The sequence below is a fragment of the Lytechinus pictus genome, chromosome 2 (assembly GCF_037042905.1).
Source record: "Lytechinus pictus isolate F3 Inbred chromosome 2, Lp3.0, whole genome shotgun sequence".
Lineage (NCBI taxonomy): Eukaryota > Metazoa > Echinodermata > Echinoidea > Temnopleuroida > Toxopneustidae > Lytechinus > Lytechinus pictus.
This window is the reverse complement of record NC_087246.1, coordinates 61,239,784-61,259,787: the sequence shown is the minus strand read 5'-3', so window position 1 is coordinate 61,259,787 and position 20,004 is coordinate 61,239,784. Positions and strand designations below refer to the sequence as shown.

The window sequence follows — 20,004 nt, the reverse complement described above, 5'->3', positions numbered from 1 at the left end:
CGCAAATCGCGAGACGAAATTTTTGATAAACTGTCATAAAAGGGGGATAATAATTAGTTTGTTATATAATTGATATATAATGAATCTTATGGAATAAACAAAGACAATATGTAGGCCTACTTGGCAAATCAAATAATGCGAGCGCACAGCGCAAAACATAATGGTTAGTCGCGTGCATTTGAGTGTCCGAAAGTCCACACACACAGCTTCAACACAGGGAACAGTTGTTTTCATGAACGTAATATTGCAGAAATCGGAATATATCTTTATAACTATTAATAATCTCACACCAGATTGATAATAGTGTGAAAATTTTATCAAATTCCATTAATTTAATGTAAATATTATTACAATTAAGTCACTATTTACGTCTCGCTGTTGATTTGAAAGTGTCCATGTTCACAAATCTTGTTATGGCAAACGGTCGAAAACCACCCATATTTTCGAGACACCAGCACCTTTGTTTTCCCCCTGGAATATCCCTAAGGGTCAGAAAGGTCGAGATTGATTGTCATCTCAATGCTAAATGGATTACCTACAGCTTGATGTATAATACTTTATGACTGGTATAATGGTTACATCTCATTTTTCTCCCAAACTTTGAGATCGAGCAGGCAGAACATGGCATATTTCTGTGTACAACGTCACGTGACTAACGTATGGTAGTTTCCGTTCCTAGACCCTTTTTATTTGAAACAATTAAAGGAGAATGAAACCTTAAAGGACAAGTCCACTCCAAAAAAAACTTGATTTGAATAAAAAGAGAAAAATCCAACTAGCATAACGCTGAAAATTTCATCAAAATCGGATGTAAAATAAGAAAGTTGTGACATTTTAAAGTTTCGCTTCATTTCACAAAACAGTTATATGCACATCTCGTTCGGTATGCAAATGAGGGAACTGATGACATCACTCACTCACTATTTATTTTGTATTTTATTATATGAAATATGAATTATTTTGATTTTCTCGTCATTGTCATGTGATATGAAGTTTCATTCCTTCCTGAACACGTGGAATTCCATTATTTTAACGGTTTGTGGTTCAGGCAAGGAGGTCCTAATTGTCAAATTTGTAAAAATTGAAATATTGTATTATTCAAACAATAAAAAACAAAAGAAATAGTGAGTGAGTGACATCATCGACTCTCTCATTTGGATGTAACTGACTCGTTCATATAACTATTTTGTGAAAAATAAGCGAAAGTTTGAAATGTCATAACTTTCTTATTTTACATCCGATTTTGATGAAATTTTCAGCATTGTGCTTGTCTGATTTTTCTCTATTGATTCAAATCAACATTTTTCTGATGTGGACTTGACCTTTAAGAACAACATAGCTTGTATGTATATAAGCAGAAAAATCAAAGAAACAGATTAATGAAAGTTTGAGAAAAATTGGACAAATAATGAGAGAGTTATGAGCATTTGAATATTGCAATCACTAATGCTATGGAGATCCTCACATTGGCAATGCGACAAAGATGTGTGATGTCACTTGCGAACAATCGCTCCCCATTACTTTAGTATATATTTCATTTAAATTGCCTCTTTCATCACATCTATCAGTAGATCATGTGTTCTTTCTATAGGAGGGCATGTAATAGAGATTTGTTAAAGAATACATCATGGATAAAGAGTTTGTATCACCATAAGAAAAAGCAAAAAGAGACATTGTGGGGGTATTTTATAGTCCATCAAAGGAAAAGTTGTTCACATGTGACATCATGCACACATCCTTGTCGCATTGCCAATGGGAGGATCTCCATAGCAATAGTGATTGCAATATTGAAATGCTTATAACTTTGTCATTGTTTGTCCGATTTTTCTCAAACTTTCGTTGATCTGTTTCTTTGATTTTTCTGTTTCGACACAAGTCTAATTATTCCAAAGGTTTCATTCCCCTTTAATACAGTCCAAAGAAACTTAATTAACGCATTCAATGTTGAAAGTAACAATGTTCTTGTACTATAAAGCTTTGCCTACTAATATTTATAATATAGCTAAAGTTTGAGGAAGCAATTTGCAATCGGGTCTGCGTAAGTATACTATATACTAGCAGGCTAGCATCGTCTGCTACATATGGAAAACTAGCGGACAGAAGGTCCTCGCTGCACGCGCGCACCCTTATAACACGCAGAATTCCCTTGCATTATACCCTTTTTTCACAAACAAATGTGTATCAAGGACAAGCGTTGATTCAGATAGAATTTCCGCCCCCCTGAAATGAATGGTAACAACTTCTTCTATCAGATGACCATAATTTTTTTTACATTCAATTGGTGGGAAATATGGCACTTTATTACATTAAAATCACTAGAAACCATCCATAGTCAGGAATATGTATTGGGATAATGGGTTTGGGGGACATTTTTATAGTACCCGGGTGGATTATATCCGTCGTCACATCGGTGGGTGGTGGTATCATGAATTTCCGCCCAGATTACAATAAAGGGCACATTGTAAGGCAAATACTCATGAAAGAACCATGGAGATTGGTTAATAAGGAAATAGGGCACTTTTATCATCAAATCAGAGGAGATTTTCTTTGTGATAGTGATGTCCGAAGAGCAAACCTAGACTCGTGACGGGTCCATTATGCATACGAGGGGTGCATCCTAGCTTACCACTGCATAGCTAAGTCTGAAAATTAAGTTTTGCTTATTTCTTTCATTTTATAATTATGTTTAAATGTTCAAACAACGATAATTCATGGAAATTGACTCAAAATATTGCGAATCAACGCTGAAACATTATCTGTGTATACATTTTATCCCTCTGTAATGCTATTTACCCCCATAAAGCCGCAATGGAACATTCCGCACCACTAGTCATACGATGATCGCGAGGTCTGCAAACGTCGTCTGCTATGTTTTTACATGTCCGGTACACTGCATACAAGTTTTCGATATGGTAAACCAAATGAGCGATAATGACCGAAACTAACCATTATGGCTGCAAATGATATATTCACAACATAAAACGGACATTTTACGGGGCACTTAAACAAATCAATTTGTAAATCAAACAAAATAATGAAAGCTCGATGTTCGAGCTGAAATATGCTTTGAATATTGACTTCAAAACTTGATACATATCAGCCTATTGAGCAAGATGTGTATCTCATCGAACATGCAATGTGAGAGCGAAAATTTAATATAGTGACATTAAATATTAAAAAAAATCATTTTCCAAGACTTCCCTGACCTTATTTCATTTACTCGTCTCCCTCCTCTTATTTTGTCCTCTTATTTTTCCTTCTTTCTTTCCCCTTCTTTTTCTTTTTGTCTTTCTTTCCCTTTTATTTCTTCATTTTTTGCTCCGCCAATAGGGCCCCTGGATCCGCCTATGCGTATAGCCGTATGTTTCTATATGCGAGAGGGCTTAGCGACCGAGCAAAATAAATTACAAATGCTTGAGAATGATTTCATAACCATTTCAGCACCCATCAGGCCCAGATTGGTGTATAATGTAAATGAGGGCACAGCATGTGTTTTCACTTCATTTAAGAGGGATAATTCTAGAAGGGGGCTTGCAATGATGTTACCCTTTCCAGTTGGCTTTTCATTTATTCATACGGAAGAGAGCCAAATGAAAGAGAAAAAATTCTTACTTTCAAAAGCGATATTTTTAATTTACAGAGATAAGAACTATAACGTAATAGGTATAATATAGAATATAGCAGGGGTGGGGTTTTTAATGTCATATCGGGAACAACCCCCTTTCAGAGGCTTCAATGTGTTAAGGGATGTGGTGACCGGGGAGAAGTGAGCCTAGCATTTTGGAGCATTTTATTATGAACTTCCAAATAAATGTAAATCTGCAACATCTTTAAATTCCTGAATTACTCAACATGCATGCAGATAGGCTGCAAAAGTATACCCAGGATCTCTTCCCATTTATTACATATATTTAGTATACACATTGACTACATGCAGTATTAGAGTCAAATCACTTGAACCTGCATATGAGGCCTCGATCTGGGGAGGGGGCAGGGGCGAACATATCGATTTGTTCCCCAAATAGTTTTGACAATGACATCGGAAAGCACTATAAAACCATTATACTTGACACAAAAATACTATTATACATAGAAAAATTGTCACGGTCAAGATTTCGGGGAACTACTAATTCTCAGTGTTAAAATTTGGCTCTTGGATTAAGCGTGCCGGAAATTTTGGATATTTTTTTTCACCCCACCCAATCCGAAATGATAGGGATCGACAACCCTAAATCCTACCCAGGAGCGGGAATCCTGGGGGGGGGGGGGGGTGCACAGTGCCCCCTCACTTTGAAGCACTGAAAAGTACCCAGTTTTAAGCAAGAAAAAATTAATGTTTTATGTATCTAGATGTTATTTTGAGAGGGAGCGTGTAAAGTTTTGATTTTAGAGGACCAGAAGACAAAAAATGGAATACTGGATTATTCAATACATATACGCAAATATATATATATTTTTTCTTTGTGGTTGAAATTCTTATTTTTTTAGGGATGCACGGGGGTGCATGGGCTTCAGTCCCCAAACCTCCCCTAGAACCGCGCCTGTATGGCGATAAGCCTATTACTGGTCTCATGAGACCAATCAAGAAAAAGCCCAGAAGGATCATTTACCTGCCTGAATCTCAAAATTTTTGTCAAAGATTATTGAACTCATATCGAATATGAAAATAACAACCCATAACATAGGGTAAATGTTTCAAAGTAAAAACTATAGGGGCCTATTTTTTTCGTTTTATTCGTGTTTTTTTTTAGTGTCTGCCGAAAATCAGGCGCAGGCAGTGGCGTACCTAGGATTTTTCACAGGGGGGGGGGCAAAACCGTCCGCCAAAAAAATTGACAAGCAAAAAAAAAAAAAAAGGTCTTCAATCACAAATGAAGGATTTCGTACCTGAAAAAAATTTGACAAGCAAAAAAAAAAAAAAAGGTCTTCAAGCTCGTCAGGGGGGGGGGGGGGCAGACTGCCCTCTCTGCCCCCCCCCGTAGGTACGCTAGTGGGCGCAGGCCTCTACTTATTAGCGTAGTTTTCACTATTAATATTATTTCTACAATTATGGCATTATTTTCAGTTCGATTCCGAACCACATAATGCAATTTTTAGACTGTCTTGTACACCGATTTGTAATTCATTTATTTCAACTTCGTATTATATTTTGTCAATTTACAACAGGTTTTACTGAGAGAATAAAACAATTTGATTATGAATTAGATAATTTTGTTTCGTTTGTGTGTGCTAAAACCATCATGCAAGAAGTATGATAACTCGGACGGTAAGAGAGACCAACGTCTACTTCTAGAAACATAAAATTCCCCTTTTACCAGAAAATATTTCTTTGATCAAGACTTTTCTCCCAGGGACTTAAAAGTGCCCTTAAAATGAGGAAAACAAAATTGACCCTCACTTTGCTGCAATTATGCTGCGCCTCTCTTGCCCATTTCATGCATCCCACTTTCCAGAGAACCGCACACCTGTTGATTTCTTCAGTGTTTCGATCTGGGTTCCAGCACAAATGCATCAATTAATATGAGGCAAATTAAGTTTGCCCCAGTTTGTACTATCATCACTGTCATTTCTTTTACAGAGGTCATGTACAGTACTACCTGAAAATAATTATATCTGTATAAATAAAGTAAAATTCACCGTGAGCAAAATCCTGAAATTTTCATCGAAAAAGTTACGCAGTTTTTAAAGAAAACATTTATATGAACATCGTCATGAATATTCATTAGGTGGGGGTGATGGTGCCTCACAGAAAGTTTATAGTGAAATAGGAAAAAAATAATAACAAATATTGGTGAAGGTTTTAAAAATATTTTATTAGTTTATTTTTTGATTTGTGACGCCTGACGTCATATGCTAGCAGCTTTCCATGTATTTTGAATTTAAAAATCAATGAAATGTCAATTGAAAATTAATTTTATACCTTCAGTAATTCAGCTTCCCCTTTAAGTGGTATAACCGTTGGCTAGCCATGGAATAGACTCTGTTTCATCAAAATAATGTTAATCTTTAAAGTTTAAAATGTCATAACTTCGATCGTTATTAGTTGTCCGATTTTGATCGAATTCCCAGTGTTTTGATTGTCTGATTTTTCTATATCTGTTCAAATCATAGTTCTCTCTCAGCCTGGAGTGCTCCTTCAGAACTTTTCATGCAGTGAAGGTGTCAATAAATTTCCTTACATTTCAGCCGGCGGGAGGAAGGATTTTGAAAGTGGGGAGAAGGGGCCGCAGCATAACATTATTATAATTATTCGATGGTAATCAATTTTCAGAGAAGATTGTAGCCACCCCCATGCAGTTCCACACCCCCTGATTTGCATTTAATTTACATTACACATTTTCACTTAAAAAAAATATCCCAGTGCAGTCTGCGCGCGAGCTCGTTTCAACTCCGATCCACTGCGTACTGTCGTTGTACGTCGGAGTCTCGGAGATGTACTTGTGATCGTGAGCAATCTTCGCAATCAATACTCTCTGAAAGTAATCTCGGAACCATGGATCAAGATGAATTGGAGCAAAAACATCGAAAGGAACGGAAGGATTTGCAAGGTAATTTTGGCACATTTTAATTGTTATCCCGGCAAGGAACAACAACTGTAACTTGATACAGCCGCCAATACATATCATGATTTAAAATGGCTTTATGTTTTTAAATAACAGCCCTAGCCTAGCCAAGTAACAACTGAAGTAGTGACAGTACTAGTAGATCTGTCTTTGGTCCCACAGCACTCTTTTCTTGTCAGCTATCTAGGCTGCTAACTTATCATGGTAATTTTCATCATTTCAATGAACAAGGTTGTTCTCTGTTACTACTCCATGTGGTACAAAAAATGGAAATGATTGGTTTATTTTCTCTTTTTCTTTGAAACAAATGCTTGGTTTTTTGACAATCAGTTTCAAATTCAACACTTGGCTTGTATTTGTTGCAAGTAAATTTGATTCTTTGTTTGATTTTTTATAAATATAAATTAAAAACAGAGATTGAAAAATGACAGTTTTCTGGCCATATTACTTTCCACCAATAGAGGCAATACACAAAAATATGCCAAAAATTCAAGTTCTTGAGTGCTCTGCCTCTGGTGAATACAAAAATTATTTTAAAAAAAAAGGCAAAATACCAATGAAAAATAAATTGCAACTGTATGGAATTGGAAATTAGTATTTTTGCCTTTTGGTCACATAAGTGATATTTCAAATTCAATGATTTTTTTTTAAAGTGTGTGCTGTGTACTGCATTGGCATACCATATAGTCCTACCTGTAGATTCTCCACAGGTAGGATCACTAGGATGGTTGCAGTGAGCAAGTGTTGATTTTGTTATGACTAACAAAATATTTAGTAATACTGTACGTAATCGTACAATGCAGTGACTCTGTCTGATTCAGACAGAGAGAGCAAGGAGAAGAGAAATATGGAGGAGTGAGAGGGAGAGGAAAGGAGGAGGAGAAAGAAAAGAAAAGAGTCAAGAAGCAGAAGGATGGGGCTCAAACTAGTAAACTAAAAAAAAAGACATATGTCAAAGTCCTGAGAGAGAAGGAGAATGAAAAGGATAAGGCTGAGGAAGGTGAATGAAGTATTAAGGAGAGGAATAAAAAAAGAGGAGAGAGAAGGATGGAGGAGAAGGAGGGAGGAGAGAAGAAGATGAATGGAGAAGGAGAGAAGGAGAATTAGGAGGTGGGGAGGGGAGAAGGAGAGAAGGAGAATTAGGAGGTGGGGAGGAGAAAAGGAGGTAGAGGAGAATATTGAAGGCAATATCTTACAAGAAATATGAAGAAAGGAGGAGGAAAACTTGGACATATTAACAATTAAAGGGATGATTTTCAATGTATCACAGCAAAGATTCAAGGAATAAAGAAGGCTGTGCCCAAAGGAGATAAGAAGAGGAAGAAAGAAGCAGCCGAGGAAATTGCTCAATTAGAAGCAGATCTTGACCAGAGGCATCAGGCAGAGCTTGAGGCAAACAAAAACAAGGCAGCTGTTCCCCATGATGTATGTCAGAATGTAAGAAAATAATCTTTTTCTTACCATGTTGGATGGGGGCAGTTTCATAAAGCAGTTCGTAAGTTACGCACGACTGAATAAACAACTAGTGACCCTTTTCATTGGTGTTGATTTTAGCTCTCGTTTGTGAAGATAACTTGAGAAGAACTTTATGAAACACCCACTTGTGTTGTCTAGGTTTTATATACATATAAGGTAATACTAGTATAAGATATATATTTCCTGCTTCTGATGTTATTTAGTGACATGATGAAGAGATCATTGCAGGATCTGTCTGTCAAAGCATTTTAATTGATCCAATCAATCTTACTCCAAAAAGAAAAGAAATTGAGCAGCTATCTCATATTTCTTTTTTTTTTTGTGTGATTGGTGCCCCTTTGTTAAATGAGTCCTAACAATAAAGTATACATGCATTGTGTCTATCACAGCGAGGTCTTGTAATTATTTGCAAACATTGCAGTCATGTACAAAGTATATTGTAACCAAATTGTTGCATTGATTGCACAATCAATTGTGAGCATTCCCTTTACAGGGAAACATTGAGTGGGCATATGCATCCTAGATGGTGCTGTTACTGGTACTAGCTTTTGTTTGACTGTCTTTATGAATTAATCTCATTTTGAGATTGGGTTCAGATGTTATGCTGAAAATGTGACAGCAAGTCTGAGAAGCAAGAGAAGCACACATAGCAATGGAAGAGTAGGGGGGGGGGGGGGTTAAGTCAAAGTGATTAATGAATCTGTAATTTTGTTTTTATTCAATATTAAATTTCTTGTGTATTTTCCAATTTCTTCACTTTTAAAGGAAGCATCAGCAGAAGAAATGCTTGAAAAATTAGACATCGCTGAAGAACCTGAGGATAAATCACAGAAGCTCTCAAAAGCACAGAAAAGAAGAGTGAGTCTGGTGTTTTTCATGACTTTTATTGAAAAGATTATGTTCATGGTTGCCGGGTAGGTAAAATTGTCTACCTGTTAGAGTTATGATTCTGTTGATGACCCTTACCATATCATCCAAAGCAAAAGAATCACTTATGATTTTTTTGTTGTCACGTGATTACCCATAGCAAAATAATCTCATTTGTTTGAAAGAAGATTAAGATCAATTTATTGCCAAGTTATATGAAGAGCTAGTTAAACTAAAACAAGAAAATCAACACAGGCATGATGAAAGGACTTGATAGTGCATCTTTAGAGCAACTCCATCAGTTATTACATTAAACTACTTTCGTGCCAATGGGCAGGTCAAAAGCATTGTTTATGTTGGAATTATTGAGTTTGTATTCATACACTTATCCATTTCTATCAAGGAAATGTGAAATATAATTGTGGCAGAGTCATTATTTTGTTAATGTCATTTCTAAAATTATATTACGTTTTATGGTCTATTTTAGTTCACAGTGAGTGAATTCATTCTATAAATTTTTCTTCCTAAAAACTAAGCCAAACAATGATGTTTTGCCTTGAAGTTGTCATTAATATCTGTAGGTAATACCTGACCAATACTTGCCTCAAATTGGAAAAAAAATGAATGAGAACTCTTTTGTATATGTGTGTAGGCCTACTGTATTAAAGGAAATTAACCAATCTGTGTAATTTTTAATTCCTTCCCAGAATAAGAAGGCTCAAGAAGAAAAGGAGAAAGCAGAAAGAATAGCCATAGCAGAGAAGGACAATGTAAATAGTGCAAGAAATATTGAAAACAGGCAGTTTGCTGATATCACGTCGAAAAGAAATTTACAAATAAAGCAGGTGCGTATATTATATTTCAATCAAAGGGTTTGTTCAAAAACATTTTGAGGTTGACTGACCCAACAAACCGAGGCAACGTTGTGTTTACAAAGGCATTGTTTTCCAGAGCTCTGTGAATGCTCAATGGCAAATTGTTAGCAGCCTGTAGTTTTTGAAAATCACTTCATGCAAGTTGTTTTATTGTATTTGGTCTTCTTTATACAGGGTAACCCTTTCAATATCGTGTATTGTTCTGCCAAGGGGCCCTGTCTAGATAAAAACATTAAAATACACACAATAAATCACAAAGTAAAAACCTTACATAATACATAATAATGATATATACAAAATGAAAAAGTATTATACTTCTATTGGATTCCGCGATGCTCGTCGATGAGAACGGTCAATGTCACTGGGACTGAGCACAACATCCAGCTTTCCTTAACAATGTTTAAGATGACAGCATCAGTATTCTCATTCGCTGATTCCTTGACTCCATGGAAATGAAGATAACTTCTTCAACTGTATTGTTCCTGGTTATCAAGGGCTTTGTTGATGTCACCAATACTTTTGTGCATCTGTCGGTCTAATTCTTGAAGTTTTGATGTTTTGGATTCGAGGTCCAGCTGGAAAGCGGAATGTAATTCACCTGCTAGCTTCTCATTCACACACTCACACACTTTTGAAGACAGCGTCCACTGTCTCCACGGTAACGGCCGGTGAACGTAAAGCTTTCTGCAATTCGTCACTAATGATGGATGTCAATTCGGCGGAAGAATTTGAAATAGGCTTGTTATTTGCACATTCTGATCTGGTTGGTTGAACAGCAGCAAGATCTCTGTCCTCGTCGGAGCTTGATAGCCGGGAACTCCTGGGTGGGCTACTGCCGAGAGTCTCGTAAAGTTTCTTACCTCCATTGTTCCGTTTGGATATTCTCGTTTTCTTTTTCTTCTGAGACAAGTTAGGCATGATTTTCAACTTCTGAAACTGCGTAGATCAAGTCTAGATAAACTTTGGCAAGATGTCAAACCAACAAATAAAATCCAAATGTGTCAGATAACGAAAATATAATAAACATTCAGTTCAATCGTTCACTCCTTCATTATATAATTCTTTTGGCCCTTTCAGCAGAGTTAAACGATTGATTATAGCATTGATTATCAAAACTGATGGCATTCTAATCAATTTTTATTTAAATTGATTTTTTATATGGTCACTCAGCTGTGATCTACAGAGCCCATATCTTCATGACCCACATCTTCATGACCCACCCAAGAATGTAGTAATACTAACGATCATTTCTTGTTTTGTTTGTGTTTTGCAGATACCATCCGATGGACATTGTCTGTATAATGCAGTTGTTCATCAACTGTCATTACAGGGTATTGAGGTGAGTATTCTTCTTCTAGTAAACCAGCCTAATAGTAATCACCAAATAGAACCTATGTAACTAGATTGCCTTACCACTGCTCAAGCACTGCACAAGTTATCATTATGCTTCTCCATGAAATCATTGAATGGCCTATGGCACATTTACCTACATTGAATCAGTTGAAACAGAATTTGAAGACCTATCTATTTTGATATCCTGATCATGTATGGATAAAACCTATTCTATTATTGCCTGATAATTCATATATATTTCATCTCCTATATACTGACCAGGGCCCAATCTTTTAGAGATTTATGATTGATCCAATCAACTCTGGAAAGCCAGCAATGTCATCATATAAAAAGCATGTTCCACATGATTTCCAGATATGTTGTAATAAACATTCATAGTTTCTTGAAAATTCAGTGTGATCATCTTTGTTTACACAGGACATTGTGCAAATTTTCTGTGAGAAAAATTTATGACAGAGATAGATTTCCATATAGTTGACGTTGAACGTATCAATCGTAACTCTTTATAAAATGGGTCCCTGGCATCATGAGGCGATTCCAGAATCTTTTTGTTGCTGATCCTCCATTTCAACATAGGCAAGACAATTGAGAATGCATGAAAGCCACTCTGAAAGATACTTGGCAGGATCTTCACTCAGCATCTTTTCCTTGCTTATCCTCTCATTGCAGCATCAATAAAACAATGGAGAACACTGAACAGCTATGGTGAAAGACGAATAACAGAAATCCTGCTTAAAGACTTATTAAGATGAATAAAGTTAATTGATGGTGGAAAAGTCCCAAAATACAGTAAATAATTTTGATTACTTATTGTTCAACTTAAGTAGTAGTAGCTGCTTCAAAATGTCTTAATGGTTAAAACAAAAAAATGTATCATTACTTTTATAGTTCTTCTTTATTTTTTGTAATAAATATGTTTCGATTTTTATTTAATTTCAGGAGAAAATGGAGGTGGTTCGACAAAAAGTTTCAGATCATTTGAAATCCAATATTGATGAGTTCTTGTGCTTCTTGACCAAGCCTGATACAGGAGACACGTTAACAGCAGGTAAACTTTCTTAATCCACTTTCCCACTTGGTAAAAATTGCTGTGCAGAGACATCGTTAAGGACCACCCATAGTATGTTACTGTGACAAGTATTTATGTTTTTACTCATGTTTTTCAAAAGATGATCGTGAGAAAGAGCGGCATCTAACGGCTATCATCTTCACTGCATTTGAGTTTTTAGAGAACACAAGAAATTTCGTAATGGTGTTTTTTTAGGGGCGTTGCGGTCGATTAGTTAGGACTCTCGTCTTTCAATCAGTTGGACGCGAGTTCGAATCCACGCCATGGCGTGTTTTCCTTTAGCAAGAAATTTACCCATATTGTGCTGCACTCCATCCAGGAGAGGTGAATGGGTACCTGTTTTGGATTTATTCCTTGAATGCTTTAGCGCCTATATGGCGGCTCAGCTACAGCCGGGGTAATAATATGATACCAAGTATCAAGTGCAGTAGAGTATATGCTACATAGTAGCTACGCTATTTAAACATATTATTATATTATATTACTATCACAAGGCCGATATTCAATTCAGTTTTTGGATTAAGCACAACTTTGTTTTACTCAGCTTAAAAAATTTTATTATTTCATATTCATTTCATTACTTATAACTTTTCCTTACTTAGCCAAATTTCTTAGTGAAAAGCATTTTGCTATCACATTGTCGATTCATGAAACTTTTTATAATGATACATTTCCAATAAAGCTAGTGAAATCCTTCAATCTAATTGGCTGATAGTAAATTTGTGATAGAAATTGTTATTATAACAAGTCTTTAAGAAATTGGACCGAGATGTCGAAGATTACCATCATCTTAATATTAATATTTTTCTTTGTTATTAGATGAATATGAGAAGTATTGTGATGATGTTGCTAATACCGCTGCTTGGGGTGGTCATCATGAGGTATGTATAGGAAATACATTTCACCAGTGTATCTTTCAGAATTAAAATGTCAAGTCCATTGTTTTAGACCTGAAAATGATTTATTTCAGTGTGTTTTATCTAGCCAGTAGCAAGACGGAAAATTTTGTAAGTTATAAGTTTTTAGTTTAAGAATATTGAATATTCCATTCATCTGATCGGTCAAAAGTGAGGTCATGTATGTAACCTCACTTTTTGTTGTTACCAAGGGCAACAAGCATAGTTTAATTTTACTGAGATCCTATTTGTTAAATGCAAAAATTTGCATTGATCGATGATTGCTGATACCATATTTTCAGCGTGATTTGTTAGATAATTTTAGAAATCCTGCTTATTCCGCACTATTTGTGCACTAGCGTGCAACAAAGATTCCATATCGATGGAAGGATACCAAACCTTGACTTCTGTCCATTCTCTCCCTGATAATATAAATTGAATATTTTTAAAAATGACAAAATTGGTCTGACCATGTCCTTGGGCGTAGTTATGTTGCAGTCCCCTTGAGTCTCTCGATACAACCATGCTTTTCATAGTAGTCCATGCTTCTATACTATGAATGTTAGATGATTTAAACAATGAACAGTTTTGGTACATGTATGAACAAGTTTGATATGAATAATTTAGATGTTAACAACTTTGATATGAACGAGTATGACATGAATGACTTTGATATGATCAGTTTATGGGTTCCATGACATTTGCTCCGCTACAAATTCCTTATGTTCATGGAATGACCAACTTCAACCCTGGATTTAACACTATACCCTATCCTAAACCTAATATAAAACCCTATTGCAGCCCTTACCCTACCCCATATCTTAGACGAAATAAAGCCCAGTGCAATTGTCGCTGTAGCAAATGTGTCACCCAGTAATGGTGCTCTGTCGAGGTAGCGTTCTGCCTCTCAGGCGGTCTCACAGAACCCAGTTCATGTCTCTCGAATCTCTCACTCTCTTGATTGGATTTGTTCACAAAAGTATATTGTGCAAGCAACCAACGTGTCTCACAATATATGTATCTCTCTCACTACTTACTATCATTCACACCCAAATGAAACTAGAACAAGGTAAAGGGAAACTTATGAGATTCTGTCAAGGACGGAAATCTCTCCCCAGAGGTAGGGATGACCAGAGGCTGGAAAATTTGACAAGCAAAAAAGGTCATTTCGACCAAAATAAATTTGACAAGCAAAAAAAAAAAGAAAAAAAGGGTTATCACAACAAATATGAAGTCATTTCAACCAAAATAAGTTTAACAAGCAAACAAAAAAGGTTATCACCCAAAAAGTAAGGTCATCTCGTCGAAAATACATGTTTTATTTCGATTTTGAATGATGTATTTCTTTCCATCGTAAAAGACCAAAAATAGTAGGGGAGAATTTGATATTGTGTCCCCCCTACTATCTTGGGTAGGGGGGACGCATCCCCCCTGGGATTTCTGCCCATGGATTCTGTAGTGAGTTATAATGACTTTACTCATAGTGCTTTGCTTTACACGTCTTCTCTTTACGACAGCTCGAAACGATCTCCCCCAAATTATACCGCGGCCATATTTTACTTGCTGCCCGGCCCTCTACCGGCCGTAAGACATTAATGTTACAGTATAATAAATTTGTTTATGTTTGTCAGATGAAAGCAATTACAGAGATATACAAGACACCAATTGAAGTGCTGCAAGCAGAAGGTCCACTACTGAAAATTGGAGAACACTTCGATACCCAGCCTATCATGTTATCGTAAGTAAATTTTGGTTTGTTTTTATATCAAACATAAATATGACTGATTTGCATATACATGTAGGGGAAGGCGGGGTAAGTTGAGCCACCAGCCCCAGGCCAATAGTGAATGAGTCAGACATTGTGGTGGTGTCATGTATTGATGACCCATTTCATAACCCCTAACCCTGCCACATTGTTTTCAACTTTGAAACAAAAAGTACTTTTTTAGAGGGAAAAATACAAATTTCAGCCAAAAAAGTGCTTTTTACACAGACACATCTTTAGATATAATAAAGACATAAGGACAACATTGTTAGTCCAAGTATGGATCTTCATTCTTGTCATAGTCTTTTACATGATGGATGCATAAGAAATGTGTGGATTTGAATTGTCGCATTAAGTTCGGACTGGGATATTTTTGATAAAATGATATCCTTTCATTAGATGACTCTTAATATTTCAATTGTTATAATTAATTATGTCAGGAATTGAAATTGAATATTGAATCTCGACAACCCTAGTGTGAATTAAATGGAGGAAATTTTCTCTTATCTCTATTTCTGGAAACACATTCCAAAATTAGTAGTGCCAACTGAAATATTATGAATCATATATCAAAGTAAGTCATATTATGTCCTTGATCAAAATTCTGAATGAACAAGCAAGGATCATCAAAGCATTACAAGTTATGATTCAGTGATCATAGAAAGGTATGAAAATGACATTACCAGAAATTTGCTTGATCAATCAACAATTTTTTATTTACTCCATTTACTTTGTAATTCAATCCAAGATCATATAAATGACATTAAAAAAACAAATCCTACCATTAACTTTACAGATTAAAATTCAGACACTTATATGACACATTGTGTTTATAGTGTTTTTAACCTACTGACCGACTCTGTTCATGCGTGAATGAAAAAAATGAAAAATATTTATAAAATCAAAGGCTATTGTATTGTCTTGAATCTGATACATGCAGGTTTATTATTTGGTTGATGTTACAAGTGTTTTTCATTTCTTAAATAATCTATACTATACAAAGTATCTATACTCGTTATATCACAAGGTTGAATAATCCTGCATGTATGTGTATTTATTATGAGGGGGTGGGGAGGTGGAATTTAGATTTCAAAATGTCATTATTTTTTTTATTACTGGTACTGAACATTTGGACAGGCTGATTCCTATATTTAATGTGTAAATGAAACTAAACCCCATCAGATTGGCACCGTGTAACATAAAGAGATTATGCTTAATATTTACTATTGTAACTTTTGTTTACATAGTCTTACATGTACGCTTTATTTTACAATTGATTTTATCATATTACATGGCCGAGGGCTGATTTCATAAGATAAGATTAATTAATCAAGCGTAACATGGTAATACGTGCATATTAAGTTGCAATCAACTGTACAACTTTATGTTACAACTTTATGTTACCACTTACACCCCAGTTTTATATTTTTGTAGGATGAAATGGATGGTGTTGTTCAATACATACTCATCAAACTGACTAACACTTTGTGTGGTCTGTCATTGACTGTGTGTTATAAAAAGCTAGTCGTAAAATGTACCTTAAAGATCGTAAGTATTAATACTGTAATTATTGTATTGAGTAGGGAATCAGTGTGATATTATTCATGTGGGCCTTAATTGTAAGACTAGACTGCTCAGAATGTTGCATTATGGGTTAGGATCCTGGCCAGAATTGAGAAGTTGAGGACTAGAGATGGTGCTGTATAAGTGTGCTGGTTCATCTTGTCTTTAAACTGTAATGTATTTGTCTAACTTCAGTTTGTGTACAAACAGGGGCCCGTAACACAAAGCTTAGCAATGATCGTAGAACATCTTTCTACAATTGATTCCATAGACTACAATGTACAATCAATCATCATCATGAAAATCAACCGTAGGATTAATTGCTAAGCTTTGTGTTTCGGGATCCTGATCATGTACTTCCCGTTTTGTCTAATTTCAATTTCTTCTACATGTAGCTATCAGTTGTCTAATATCCAGTTTGAAATGAATCAATTTTATGTGGCATTATCACTTCAGCTATATCCAACAAATGGTTATATATTTGACTAAATTATGAATAACCAAAGTGGTTGTTAGACCTTCTGGCAATTACACCAATTGTGACTTAAGCTTGGCTCACACTTATCGAGTTGTAATGACGTCATCATCGGCTGCGACTTGAAGCCAATTTGCACTTTACTCTGACCACAGGGCTTGCTGCAAAGTAAAAATATGATTTTAGTATTACTAACATTATGCCAAACTTTAAATAAAATAATTTTACCTCTTGGAACTTCACATTTAATGCAAAATGCGATTTCTTGACAAATCACGTCGCAACGAATCGCATAGTGTGAGCTGGGCAAAAGGGATTAGCACAATGAAGGATAGCTTTATTCTGTACACCAAATTGTTTTCAACCATCTACCTTTTAATTAGGTACCACCATCATGCATATGGCCTGGGAGAGCATTACAACTCAGTGATGGTGAGAGAAAAGAAGCTAACTGAAGATGAAACATAACACACAACCACACACGTAGAGGTCTAGTGGTATACTACTCTCAGACCAGAACTCTGCAAGGTCAGGATTCAAACTGATCTGCTCTCTTGCCACGCATGGCCTGGGAGAGTATTACAACTCAGTGACCGTGATGGAGAAGCTAACTGAAGATGAAACATTACACACAACCACACACGTAGAGGTCTAGTGGTATACTACTCTCAGACCAGAAGTCTGCAAGGTCAGGATTCAAACTGATCTGCTCTCTTACCACGCACGGCCTGGGAGAGTATTACAACTCAGTGACCGTGATGGAGAAGAAGCTAACTGGAGATGAAACATTACACACAACCATACACGTAGAGGTCTAGTGGTAAGCTACTCTAAGACCATGGTTCTACAAGGTCAGGATTCAAACCCTGCTGGAGCAAGACAGTCCTGTGGAGATGAAAACTTGGGTCTATAGTTGACTGTTGCATATTAAGTTGGTTGATTTAGAGCCACACACCATTACATATAAAAGGTATTCCATCACCACTGGCTGTGGCACAAAGGGATATATTGGCCCTCATCCCGGGGGGGCCAGTTCCATTCACGAGTGGATACCATGCGCGACCATGGGGTCTCGAAAAGCACCCTAAAAGGGCCCTAAACACGTAATTTCCATATTCTGAAAATGCACCCCTTAACAAGTATTGGCGTGTGAAACCCTACCCTTAACAAGTATTGGAAACAAAACGATACTCTTGCCAAATATTCCCTGAAATGAACCCCTAAACAAGTACAGGAATGTTTTATTGTTACGGGTCCTTCGGTCGTCGGCTTTACCTAATTTGGTTTAGTACGACCCCATCTTCTACACCTCGCGCAAATTGGACTCTAAACACGAAGTGTTGGGGCAAAAAGGACATCCTTTATAAAACATTTTAATTTTGTTTTATCATCCCCGCAAATTCGACCCTAAACACGTAATTGTCCTAGCGAAATAGATACCCTTTTTTCATTATTTTTGTGTTTTTGACACCCTTATCACGTTACGTACGTAACGTGCCCTATCGTGAAAAAGACATCCTTTTTACGTGTTTTTTTGGTCGCGCATGGTATCCACTCGTCAATGTAAGTGGCCCCCCTGGGGCCCTCATGAATCACTCCAAGGAGGTGGATTCGAAAAGTGGGGATTATGTTTGCGTTACATGGCCCCCAAGCCCCCGTTCATGAGATTAGTTGTTAACTCTTAATGTGCCATTCACTGTAATCAGCGAGTGCCATTTTTTTTCAGAGTCTATATTTAATTGCTTTATTTATATAAAAAATGGAATCACTCCTGAGACAATAATGTTAAACCTCTTGACCATAAACTGAACTGAACAATGGAATCACTCATGCATGCAATGCACTCCTCAGAATGCAGTAGGCATAACAATAGCTGTATGACCATTGCACGAAAATGTGTTCGTGGCACTCCAGTGGATGCACAGATGTGTTCATGGCACGTTAAGGGTTAAGTGAGGCAGTTTGATTTTGCGTATGTATTGGAACTCCCACCTATTACAGTAACATGATTGCCCGGGGGGGGGGGGGGGGGGGGCAGTCAAATATATTGCTGTACACACGCGTGACCAAAAAAAACGTGTTTAAAGGGGTGTTTTTTCAGTTTTGGACGTGGTCCGCGCGTGGACTCGTTAAGGGTATCAAAAACACTGATTTTCAAGAAAAAGGGTGGTTTTGAAAGACTAGTCAATGGTCAATCGCGGGGTCAAACGTATTTAGGGTATGTTTTTTCCCCCAAAGCTCTTTTAAAGACTAGCCAAACGTGTTTAGGGTATGTTTTTTTTTCCCCAAGGTCATATTTTGGCGACAACTTGTTTAGGGCCAAAATGTGTAAATAAAGCCCGGGAAAAACTTGTTTAGGGGGTTATTTTGCACACAGAGAAAAACTCGTTTAGGGGGTGTTTGGAAATTCCTTGGTCACGCGTGTGTACAGCAATATATTTGAATGGCCCTCCCGGGCATGATTGATAGATTTACCCATATTTGTTCATTGTAGTTTCAATGTCAACATTAAGTCACTCAAATGAATGTGGAGATTTTTATTGAGTTTGAAAAAGCACACCCTCAGCTTTTAAATAATATATAACTTGATGAAATTGATCAACAGTTATGTACTTTATTTGATTGCATGGAGAAGAAACTACGTGAGAGCTTCCAAAAATAAAGGAGAAAACAATGTTTGAAGTTCTTGGTTCTTTCAAGCATGAGATGTGCACACTGTGAAACTTCCAACTACCGGTAGTCTGCTAAAAATTGTGTCAAAGAAACTCTTGTATCTTGTTTTCTATTCATCTTTACAACTTGACATTTTGATAATATAAAGAAGAATTACTCTTTCAGATATATAAAGCTATTTTTATTTTTTTTGCTTTTTTATTTTACATCCGATTTCGATGAAATTTTCAGTGTTATGCTTGTTGAATTTTTCTCTTTTAATTCAAATAATTTTATTGTTGGGGTGGACTTGTCTTTTAAATGGTCATATTTTGATGTTTTACTCTCAATTCTTGTATTCTCTCCCAGTTGCCAATAGGCATATTGGAAAAGTGAGTTTTAACATGTATGCAATAGATATTCATCAGACTGTGATCATGCCAGTCTAAA

General features: G+C 36.3%; 1 protein-coding gene across 1 annotated transcript; it reads left to right on the top strand.

The window, feature by feature from the left end:
- Positions 1–6,416: 6,416 nt before the first annotated feature.
- On the top strand, positions 6,417–18,399 carry LOC129270113 (deubiquitinase OTUD6B-like). The gene is made up of 9 exons (XM_064095304.1): positions 6,417–6,548; positions 7,834–8,000; positions 8,805–8,897; positions 9,614–9,751; positions 11,055–11,120; positions 12,074–12,182; positions 13,023–13,084; positions 14,731–14,837; positions 17,286–18,399. The coding sequence occupies exons 1-9, from the start codon at positions 6,494–6,496 to the stop codon at positions 17,368–17,370; spliced, it is 882 nt and encodes a 293-aa protein (XP_063951374.1). The 5' UTR covers positions 6,417–6,493; the 3' UTR covers positions 17,371–18,399.
- The last annotated feature ends 1,605 nt before the right edge of the window (positions 18,400–20,004 follow it).